The following is a 12,138-nucleotide window of genomic DNA, read 5'->3' as shown; positions in this document are numbered from 1 at the left end:
GTTCCTGTGGCCCTTTCTGTCTCTTGGGCTCATAGTTATCGTGTGACCTCGGTGTTCTTCATTCTCCTTTGATCCAGGTGGGTTGAGACCAATTGATGCATCTTAGATGGCCGCTTTTTAGCATTTAAGACCCCAGATGCCACATTTCAAAGTGCGATGCAGAATGTTTTCATAATAGAATTATTTTGCCAATTGACTTAGAAGTCCTCTTAAGCCATAGTCCCCAAACCCCTGCCCTTGCTCCGCTGACCTTTGAAGCATTCAGTTTATCCAGGAAACTTCTTTGCTTTTGGTCTGGTCCAGTTGAGCTGACCTTCCGTGTATTGAGTATTGTCCTTCCCTTCACCTAAAGTAGTTCTTATCTACTAACTAATCAGTAAATAACCCTCTCCCACCCCCACCCCCCTCATAACCACAAAAGTATGTGTTCTTCTTAGTTTATATTATTTCTCAAGATCTTATAATAGTGGTCTTATACAATATTTGTCCTTTTGCCTCTGACTTATTTCACTGAGCATAATGCCTTCCAGGTTCCTCCATGTTATGAAATGTTTCACAGATTCGTCACTGTTCTTTATCGATGCGTAATATTCCATTATGTGAATATACCACAATTTATTTAACCATTCATCCATTGATGGACACCTTGGTTGCTTCCAGCTTTTTGCTATTGTACACAGTGCTGCAATAAACATGGGTGTGCAAATGCCTGTTTGTGTAAATGCTCTTATTTCTCTAGGATATATTCTGAGGAGTGGGATTTCTGGGTTGTATGGTAGTTCTATTTCTAACTTTTTTTTTTTATTAACTTTTATTGATCTTCAAGTGAATGTTTACAAATCAAGTCAAACTGTCACATATAAGTTTATATACACCTTATACCGTACTCCCGCTTGCTCTCCCCCTAATGAGTCAGCCCTTCCAGTCTCTCATGACAATTTTGCCAGCTTCCAACTTTCTCTATCCTCCCATCCCTCCTCCAGACAGGAGATGCCAACACAGTCTCAAGTGTCCACCTGATACAAATAGCTCACTCTTCATCAGCATCTCTCTCCTAGCCACTGTCCAGTCCCTTTCATGTCTGATGAGTTGTCTTCAGGAATGGTTCCTGTCCTGGGCCAACAGAAGGTTTGGGGACCATGACCGCCGGGATTCCTCTAGTCTCAGTCAGACCATTAAGTATGGTCTTTTTGTGAGAATTTGGGGTCTGCATCCCACTGATCTCCTGCTCCCTCAGGGGTTTCCCCCCGCCCCATTTTTGATTTAATGCTTTATCTCCCATCTTCAGCTACACTTGACCCAAGCCTTTCTGGTTCATTTTCTCTTGAAAGTAAACCTTCATTCTTCTGAAGAGGTATGGGAGAACCAGTTGACTAGGTACGTGAGTTGAGGGAGGAGAATCTTGGAATTGAATTACTCTTATTTTTATTTATACCCTTCTTTCTAGCTTTCAGAGGTTCTGGGTGTCTCCAATTGCTGAGCTTTTTGGAATTCTTTGGTGCATATAGAGCCCTAGTGGTGCAGTGGCTAAGAGCTCAGCTGCTAACCAAAAGGTTGATAGTTTGAATCTACCAGCCACTCCTTGGAAACCCTATGGCCAGTTCTATTCTGTCCTATGGGGTCACTGTGGGTTGGAATCGACTCGACGGCAACGGGTTTGGTTTGGTGGTGTGAATAAGACTTGATGCTTATTGCCCTATCCACCCACCCCAGCCTTAGATTTCAGCCTCCTTTGGACTGTGAAGTCCATTACCTTTGGTGTCTCAGCCTCAGCATCGTTGGCAGCTTGGGCCAGATAATTCTTGCTGTGCGGGATTGTCCTGTGCGTTATAGGATATTTAGCAACACCCTGGCCCCTACCACTAGATGCCTGTAGCGCCCCTCAGTAGCCACCCCCCACCCAGTTGTAACAACCAGAATGCCTCCAGACATTGCCAGTGTCCATGGTGGGGAGGAGGTGAGAGGGTGTCCAAATGGCCTCAGGTTAAGAACCACTCTTGAATTGTCTTTTAGGGGAAGGTATCAGGAGAGAGAAAAGATAAATATATATGTTTAATTCACCTTATTTAACTGGAAATCCCCACAATGTTTTAGTTGTGATTTCCCTATTAATAGACATTTAGATTGTTTCTAATGTTTTTTCTGTTATAAATACTGTTACAATAAAAATTATTGCTCAGTTAGGTTTGCTTTTTTTTTTTTTTTAAGGTCTGAGAATTCCTTTAGAACTTAAATTTAAGTTACCTGAAAGTTCAAGTAATTTCTAAATTTCCAAAGCCACAATTATTGAGATTAGAAATAATTGTAAAAAATTGTCTTCTTGATAACCCCACCTCCAATTCCTCTCTGCACTGTATGCCGCCTCCCCTCCTCCCACCATTTAAAACATTTACATTCTCTCCGCTGGTTTTGCCACTAATGAATTAATTCTCTGTGTATGACCCATTGTCCCCTAAATCCTCCTTTGCAAACCAATATAATGTTTGTTTCTAAGCAAGAATAATAACAATCTGCCAGATTTCTACATACATGATTCCATTTTAATCCCTATAGCTACTCTGTGAGGTAGACAGAAACCCTGTTTTGCATGTAAGGAACCCAGAGCTCACAGACCTGAGGTTACCTGCCCAAGATCTGCTCCTAAGTGGGGTGTAGCAGCCCCAGTTTGTAAGGACCCAGAGTATTTTGTTTCTACAGTACCTCCTTGATTCGCTAGAGTTGACTTTTTATATTCGTGAGGAGAAAATTTATTTTTTCTCTCTCAAATATGAAATGAAGCAGGAAAGTCTTTCCTCTAAGGAGAGTCTGAACTTTTGTAGGACCAATTTGTATGATTTTTGACATAGAATTACTATTGAGCGCTAGCCATGTTGAAATTAGCGTTTTAATCTCTTGGTGATTTTTCAAGGATTAATTTAAAATGACTAAATTGCTGCATTGCAAATTGAAACAATAACTGTGGAGTTGTTAATATGATATAGTATGCTGTAGTGGAAAGAACATGAATTCTGGAGACAGCTGGACTCTGGAGTCCACCATTCTGGGACCTTGGCTAGTTACTTACACTCTTTGAGCCACAGTGTTCTTATCTAATAAAGAAAAAATCTGAGGAACAAATTAAATATTAAATGTAAAGTTCCAAATACAGTGCCTGTTGCAATACAGGTGCTGCTTTAAATGGGCCTTGTCATTCCCTTCTTCCCTCAGCTTTCCTAGAATTCTAGTCTTCCTCTCTTGAGGCCTGAGCTGTGGCTAAGGGCTGGAGAATATGACTTCCTAGAGCTTGTCTTTTCTAGGTTTTTGCTGACAGCCTTGGTTGTGAGGACCAGTACCTTTCCTTTCATGGGGTATAATATTTGGCAACAAAATTCCCTTAGCATGCCCCGTTGACATCAGCATTTCTGAAGCCTGGGACTAATTTAGAGAATGGAGTCCAGGGCTCCAGTGTCTGTAATATATAGGATGTGTTCTGTAAACATCTATGGATTGTCTCCTCTAAGGAACATACTGAACTTGAGAGAACAGGAAGATACGGAATTTAATTATGTCACCAGATAATCATGTTCTTATGGACAGCTTCAGTGAAGAGATAATGTAAAAAAGAGAGAAAAGAGTTGGTATTTATTGAACACCTGCTGTACACCACACACTATTATGCCCCAACAGTCGTATAGTGTGGTTGTTCTTAGCTCTGTTTTGATGAGGAGATGAAAACCAGAGAGGTCACACAACCAACCGAAACCAAAAACCAAACCCATTGCCATCGAGTCAGTTCTGACTCTTCGTGACCTTATAGGACGGAGTAGAACTGCCCCATAGGGTTTCCAAGGAGCAGCAGGTGGATTTGAACTGCTGACCTTTGGATTAGCAGCCAAGTTCTTAACCACTGTGCCATCAGGGCTCCAGGTCACACAACCAGGAAAAGCTAAAACTAGGATTCACACCCAGGTCAGACTGATTCCAGCATTTAAATGGTGCTGGGTCCTAGGACCTGTCACTCCATAGCTCCCTGTACTCTTTTAAAAAAAAAGTCACTCACCATAAGTGTAAATCATATAATTAATTGTGTATTTGTTTAATGCCATCTTTCCTTTCTTAAAGACAGATATCAGTTTTGTTTTGTTTTTTAATTACTACATTTCTGTAATTAGCACTGTACCTAGAACATAGTAGATGTTCAATATGTGTTATGGAACGAATGACTGGATGAGTGAATTAGCAGTGCAGACCCTCCCAGGAGAGGAAGGAAAAATAGTAGTCCCTTTCACTTTGCTTTTGGGCCAATGTGTCTTCAAGACATTAATGAGAAACAAATGTAGAAAATTAATTCTTTCAGATCCCTGTCGAAGTTAAATCTCATTATTTCCACAATTTTTTTGGCAAAAATATTTTCTTCCATTTCACTGAAAAACTATCACTACATAATTGCTCGTCAGGGTTTTCTCTGTCTATCAAGATATAACACACGTAGGAGTGAATTTTATACAGGCAGTAATTAAATGGGCATAAATCTTTATAAATTTTAGACATTTGACCTGCATTAAAAAAGTCACAGATCATGAAGAGATATGTGATAATAATTACGTTGTAAACTGGTAGTATAAGGGATTTTCTTAGTGGCCAGGCCTTGAAGTTTACTTTTGATTAATGGATAATAATAGAGAACTTCATTTAGAGAATTAAACAAACCCGTCTTAATTATCTGGCCAGTGTCATAGCAAGTGGTTAATGATGCAAGGAAAGCATTTAGAATGGACAGTTACATATAACATTGCCCAGATTCCACTTTGTCAAAAGATGCTCCATGATATAGAAAAGATTTATGAACTCATAGTGACTTTCAAAAATAAACAAGTTGAGCTGGTAGTAGAAGACCTATTATCAAGTACTGAGATTATAGAGAATTCCATTGTTGCTCTTAAGAGTTGTCAGGTAATTGTTTATTGTAATGGTTTTTCCATTCACAGAGAGGGATGAAAGTTGACCTCTGGGTAAACTCTGCTTTCTTTCTTGTAAAATACTTTTCTGGTTTGACTGCTTATTTGAGGTTATGGGATTCTTTCTCAGACAGATTGTTCTAGAATTCAAATTTGTAATTCCTTTTTAAGAATTCAGCACAAGTAAGGTAACCTAAATTATCCTTAAAAAAAAAAATCAGTTGACAATTTTAAAGGTTTCCATTATGGTAAAATAATTGGAATGGGAATCGTTCCAGAAATCCATACCCATTGACAAAACTTAGCCTCTTCCCATTGAAAGCCTCCTTCAAACACAATTCAGTAAGTGTTTATCATCAGAACTGGGTATGATGCTAAAAGTCACAAAGACTAATAAACTGGCAGACAGTAGGGTAGACTAGCATCTGTTTCAAAGGCTCCAAGGAGTACCCAGCTTAGAGTTGGTTCTTTGGTGTGGGGATTATCTCATTTCTCTAAGGTATTGAACCTAAGATGCTTTCTCTCTAAGCCCTACTATATCCCCTTGCACCCCTAACCCTCCATCAGCATACCCACCCCACCTGCTTCATAACCTCAGGCGTGGATCACAGTGAGCCTGAATTCCCCAGCCACCTGGCTTGGTGGAGGAACCAGCAGGGACAGCCAGGAGGGAGCAACCATTATGGGGCTTCTCCTGGGGGAGTGGAGTTTTGCCAGGTGTCATTCCCTTCCTCTTTATCTGGATTTAGAACCACAGAGGGTCGGAGCTGGAAGAGACTTTTAACATCATTTCTTTGTGGAGGTGATAACTGAATCCTTAGAGAGAGTCTTAAGGGCTTATATGAGGTGTGCCTCTTTTGAAACTAAACTTCCAGTCTGCTCTGTCCGTGTTGTCCAGAGACCTTTCCTGGTTTTGAGCTCTTTCCAGAATGGGTAGTATCAGCTTTGTATCCCTGCTACCAGCTCAACAGAGTGGCACGTAATAAATGCTAGGTGGATAGGCAGACATAACTATTTATAACTAAGGTAGTGTTTAAACTCCATGAGTAGAAAAGGAATATCCTTAACCCTAAAAACGTACTGACACTAAGAAAACTAAGATCTTTTGAGCACGGACAGTGGGAGGTAGTGCCTCTAAGCACGGTTTTCGTTTCCAAGCAGGTGAGCCACACAGAATAGTTTTTCATAGGCTTGGCTGTGGAGGCATAATTCAGGACACTAGGCCTAGAAGGCCAGTGACACCATGTTTGATAGGGATGATGATTCTTTAGGAGAAGAGTTTATCGTCTGTTAAATGAATGTACTCTCCCTTTAAAAAACTGTTTGGACAAGTATGGTGTACAGTAACCTGGAAGCCTGGAGGTCACTGAGATTCTTCGTTCCTTACTCCGCAAGCCTGACTTATTGTCAAGTCTATGATTCCACTTTGCAGATACCTCTCATGTCCATCTCAGAAGCTTTCACATGAGTAGTTTGTTTGTTTTATTAATTTATTTCCTGGAATATGGCCATAGCCTGCTAACTGATTGCCCTGCCTCCTGTTTGCCCTCTCCTATCCATCTTCCACATGGCCTCTAGAAAGATTTTCTGAAACATAAATATGATCATGTCATGTTCATTCAGCAGCTCCCCATGAGTAAAGTCTAGGCTCCCACAGAATCTGACTCAGAGTCTCCTGTCGCACTGTTACCAGTTGCCAATCTGACACAAAGGGTCCTTGTCTTTTCCCGAGTAAGAATACACGTGAAAGACAAACTTTTATCTTCAGCAAGCTTAATTTGCTTGAGTCAAGCAAAAGGAGTCAGCGGGGATCTAAGCCTCTCCAAAAGACTGACTCGAAAAGGGAAGCAAGGCTAGGGCTTATATGGGTTCGGTAGAAACAACAGAGTAATGAATATTTAGTGGGCTTCTTTCAAGGGGCGGGTACTTCTCAGAATGGCAGTGCGCGTTAATTAGGTTGCAAGTCTGGAATCCAAGATGGAACCCACTGATATTCAAGATGGAGTCCTCTCGGCAGCCCTGGGAATCACTAATTATGGGATATCGCGCAAGTGCACTAATCTTTGGCACTCCATCACCATCTTTGGAGGGCTAAGGAAGGTTAAACAGCAGTCACACTTTGTTCTCTGCGCATGTGGGAGCCTGTAATGGGGGAAGGGACTAGAAAAACACTAAGAAGGAGATAGTAATTCATGAGTTGTTTCAGCCTTATCTCTTGTTGACAGGGTGTGGTTCCTGTTTACCCAACTTCTAGATGGTAATCTTTTAACAGCTCTTTTGATCCACCAGCACAGTTAACCCTATCTGTCTCACCACCACTCCCCCACACTTTACCTCACCCTTCACTGTACTGGTCTGCATGTAGCTCCTCTCACCTCCCTGCCTTTGCCCCTCCTGGAATACCCTTCTCCGCTGTTTACTGAGTGAACCCCTATTGGGAGGCCCAGACAAAATGTTTTCCTCTCTGTCAGTCTTCCCCAGCCCCTCTTCCCTTCTCAGCTAGCCCTGCAGTTTGTGTAACCTTGACCACTGTACTTTGTACAATGGTTTTCTGTGACTAACGTAACCAGCCTCCACCTCCTAGAAAATGGGGATTGTGTCTTGTTTGTCTCTGTAGTCCCAGCTCCTAGGGTGGTGCTAGATACATCATAGGAGTTAAATACACGCTTTGTTGATTGCCTGGCTATGGGAGATAGCAATGGGGTATGAAGGACTTAGTTCCACTGAAGACGCTGTAAGAGAAGGCATACCTGTGTCTTACAAATTTAAGCTCACAGTATGTTCTGTCTGCAGTCTTCTCCTAGGACAACTTGCCATGGAAGCTTTCTCTTCTCCTTCTCCTCACCTCCCTGCACTCTGATCTTACCCATCTGAGAAACATAACTGACCTGGTTGTGAAACGAACACCTGCTTTTCTATATACAGTTCCCACAGTTACCCCATGAGCAAACCACCTATTTATTTACACTTTTAATAAATGTAACACAGAGACCTTAAAAAGCTACCCGCCCAGCTATTTTACCTGCCTTTGTGCAACGGGTTTGGGTTTTTTGTTTTTTTTTTTGTTTTGGTTTTGTGCAGTCTCCAGCATCAGTACTTTCTCTATGGACCTTCACCATTAATAAGTAATTGATTACTTCACTAGGCTCAAACCCATGCTTTCTGAAGTCAAATGCTATGTTCTTCCTAATATACCACATTGTCCCTTTTCCAGGCTGGTACATTTCTTATTATGTCACATTTCTCACACTCTAAGGACAAGGCATCATCAGTCAGTTGCTTCCTCCACTCACTGATTCATTCCTTCATCAAACTGCTAGATGGTGGGATACATTTTTTTACCCAAAGAGACCTCAGTCTAGTAGCAAAAATATAGTTATAACTGAGTAGTCGTAAGATGGGGACAAACTGATGCAGAAGCACAAAGGAGAGTTTGAAGAATGGGGAGTTGGGGAAGCATTCCAGGAGGAGTTGACATGTAAGCCGAGTCCTGAAAAGTTAGGTGGATATTCTCAAGGAAAAGAAGAACATTCTAGGCAGAGGAAACAGCAGAGATAAAGGCCTGGGGATGTGAAAAGGCATGGCAGGTGTGAGAAATAGAGGACTGGAGTGACTCAGGCTACTGGCTACTTAAACTGGGGGGATCCCTCCAGGGAGTTTTCTTCTGCGTTCAGCTTGGTGGGAGCTATAAGTGCTCCCTACAGCTAGCTGCGCCCAAAGGCCCTCTCTACCCCACCGGTGCTCCCGCAGCTGAGTGAGGTTCCCAGGGCTGTTGCCACTGCCACCCACTCCCACCTGCTCAGTCGGGTGGTATCCTAGAAGGAAAGAGGCAGGGGAGGAAGCAGATAAGAAAGACAGCTTCTGTTTAGACACAAATATCTTGGTAATCAGCACAGATGGGATGAGAAATACCAAAAAAAGTACATGACAGTTTAGAGAGAATTTGGCTAAATGTTACATATTTTTAACATACCTGTGTAGAGTTTTTGGAACCACCACCAGGGTCCCCTAGAACCTCATTCGGGATGGGGGGCTATACCTTCACCAAGTGGTATTTTTTTTTTCAGAGATGTTCCTTCCCCCCTCGCTGAAAGTATCCTTGTGATTTTTTTTTCTTCCTCTCACCAAAATAAGGCGCAGGATTTGTCTCTGACGCTGTGTCTCCCTATTTGGACGGCAAGCTGTGTAACATATTTCTACCCAGCGTGGAGCTTCTTGGCAGACTCTTGAGGCCATGCTTTGGTGGCTTCAGAGTTATCTTTGGATCTGTCAAAAGTGCTAATGGGCTTTCTGGCCTTCTTTAAGCTCCTCATTTCTATTTTCTTTTTACTTCCATCCTCTCCTAAAGGAAAAATTCATGTAATTCATCAGCAGTTAAGATTTTACTGAAATGCTCAGTTGAGGCCTCCTGTTTTTGTTTGCAGGAAGAGCTCTGCCATGTCACTGTCTTCAGAGCAAACCCCACCCTGACATCATTAGCTCAGCACTCCTCAGTCCAGCCAGCAAGAGATGCGCTTGTGTACTAATCCAGGCTGCCTGTCATTTTTTGTTGTGTTTTGCTTTGTTTTTCATCAAGTTTGTTGAGAGGCAAGTTGGTGTGGTGGTTAAGGCGGAGTTTTCAATTCAGAAGACTTGGTTTTGAAACTGAACTCCGGCCTTTCTACCTAGGTGATTTTTGGAAGACAACTTAACCTTCTTGAGCCTAATTTTCCTCATTTATATAATGGAGATGATAATGCCTATCTCACAGGGTGGTTGAGAAAGTTAGAGACAATGCAGGTATAGTATTGCCTAGCATATAAGGATTACTCAATAATTATGGGGTAACCATACTTTTTACCAAATTTTTTTCCTCTTTCTTTAGACATACATTGATCCTGCTTTGTTCCTAGGCTGTGCTTTCTTATTCCAAATATGATTTTTAGCTTCCATTTTTGAGTGGTATAAAGAGCCCAGGCCTGGGTCATGCCTTAAGGACTTACTATGTGACCCTGGTCTAATTACTTCTCTGTGCCCCTGTTTTCTTATCTGTATCAAACCCAGTGCCCTCCAACTCATACTGATCCTATAAGACAGAGTAGAACTGCCCTATAGGGTTTCCAAGGCTGTAAGTCTTTACAGAAGCAGACTGCCACATTCTTCTTCCATGGAACAGCTGGTGGGTTCGAACCACCGACCTTTGAGTTAGCAGCTGAGTGTTTAACCACTGCATCACGAGGTCCCATCTGTATACCTACTGCCGTCGAGTCGATTCTGACTCATAGCGACCCTATAGGACAGAGTAGAACTGCCCCATAGAGTCTCCAAGGAGCGCCTGGTGGATTTGAACTGCAGACCTCTTGGTTAACAGCTGTAGCACTTAACCACTACACCACCAGGGTTTCCCCCATCTGCATATAGGGCTAATAATACCTAGCTTAAGGTGTGGTTTCAAGATGAACTAAAATAATACATGTAAAGCCTTGTACATTGTAGATGTTTAAAAATATTTAAGAGGGACAGTGACATGTAAGGGAAAGTGTATAGCTGTGGGATCAGATTTGAGTCCAGATTCTGATCTCACCCGTTACTGACCCTCTCCAAGACTGCATTTCTTTGGATTTTTGTGAAGATTGCATAAGATTACACGTACAAAGATTACACATACAGTGACTAGCACTTGTTAGGCAATCAATATGTGGAGCTCTTAATTCACTCACTCTTTATTTATAAAGGTCAATGGTTAACCTGGTACTACAGTCAAACCATAATAAATCATAAGATAAATGCCCATTCTTATTCCCAACCCATAATATTGTTGAAAAGCACTTTGTGCTACTTTGCATATAAAATCCACCTGGTTTACTTGAGTTTGTGGGTTACGGATCTGTACTCATTATAAACTGAAACCCCTGGCAATAGCATTCCTTCCCTCCCCAACCTCCTTCATTTTCAGAGGATTGTATTGTGTGACATTGAAACCTATAACACTGAAGAAATTAGCATATTCATGTGTATTATTAAAGTCAGGTGGGTATAGAAAGGGGTGCAGAAATGAAACACATTACATTTTTTTCCCCGAAATCTGAAGAGTACCAATCTGTAGTACTAATTAGAAGACTAAAGCCCAGGCTATAGAAAAAAGCTAGTTAAAACACTGCTTTGTCACAACTTGCTGCTGCTTGTCTTTTACTTCTTCTTCTCTCCTTTTGCTTTTTGAGTGAAATCCTGGAAATTGTACATCTCTGAAATTGCTTTAATTCTGGCCAAGCTGTTTTAGAGCATGTAAACTGGCAGTGAGGGCAGGAGGGGGAGCTTGCGTGGCTTTCGCGGTAGGATCTATTGGACAGAAATAGGCTCTGTGCCAGAAGCATTTTGGTGCTTGGGTACTTTTCTTTTGCTTAAATGTACAGCACAGTACATTGGGAAGGCTCTGGGACCTGGGATCAGAAGAAGATCTGAGCCACAGTCCTGTCTTCATCATTTATTAGACTGGTTGATCTTGGCAAATCTCTCCGAGCCTTGGTTTGCTCATTTGTAAGACCGCAGAATTCCTGTCCTGCTTACCCTGCAGAACTGGTGTGATGCACATACACGGTGCTTGAGATGACTTCATGCTGTAAACTGTAATCAGCACCCAAAGATGTAATTGCCCAGGCTGCTTTGTTCAAAGGGCCCTTCTCACTTTACATTTCATGACTTTATACATGACTGATACTCAGCCTGTCATGTTAGAAAGAATAGACAGCGAAAGAAGAAAGTATTCTTTCTGATTATTTTCTGTGTCTCATGCTTTTATTAGATACTCATTTGTAATGAGAACAAACAAAATCAGCCACAAACCTTCCCTTCTTCTTCCTCCTAGAGAAACCTGACAGAATATTTTGTGGCTGTGGATGTAAACAACATGTTGCATCTGTACGCCAGTATGCTCTACGAACGCCGGATACTCATCATTTGCAGCAAGCTCAGCACTGTGAGTAGACAGTCTGTGAGTCGGGCTTTTTAATGATTTTATTTTAATCGAAAGATGTATCGGCAGATTGAAGAAAATTTTAGAAAAAGAAATCAGCCACAGTTCCCTCATATATAACATGTCATTTTCATTAATTGTTCATGTTCCTTTATGGTGCCAATGTACATTTCATTTATTCGTACAGTCTCACAATCATTTGTAAAGAGTCCACTTGATCGTGTGTTAAAGTGTTTTATATATGTCCCC

The 12,138-nt window shown here is 41.6% G+C and overlaps 1 protein-coding gene across 21 annotated transcripts in view; it reads left to right on the top strand.

The window, feature by feature from the left end:
* Positions 1-12,138, top strand: part of DENND1A (DENN domain containing 1A) — a 568,035-nt gene that overhangs the window by 268,347 nt on the left and 287,550 nt on the right. For 20 of the 21 annotated variants that reach the window (XR_007518642.1, XM_049895683.1, XM_049895689.1 and 17 more), the window contains one exon: positions 11,782-11,892. Coding sequence is in view for 20 of the 21 variants with exons in the window: in XM_049895683.1 (XP_049751640.1) it covers positions 11,782-11,892 (111 nt within the window). In the remaining variant the exon portion in view is untranslated. The remainder of the gene's footprint in view (positions 1-11,781; positions 11,893-12,138) is intronic. The other variant, XM_049895674.1, reaches the window with a different exon arrangement.

This window comes from Elephas maximus, chromosome 9 (assembly GCF_024166365.1).
Source record: "Elephas maximus indicus isolate mEleMax1 chromosome 9, mEleMax1 primary haplotype, whole genome shotgun sequence".
Taxonomy (NCBI): domain Eukaryota; kingdom Metazoa; phylum Chordata; class Mammalia; order Proboscidea; family Elephantidae; genus Elephas; species Elephas maximus.
This window is presented reverse-complemented; position numbering and strand designations above follow the sequence as displayed.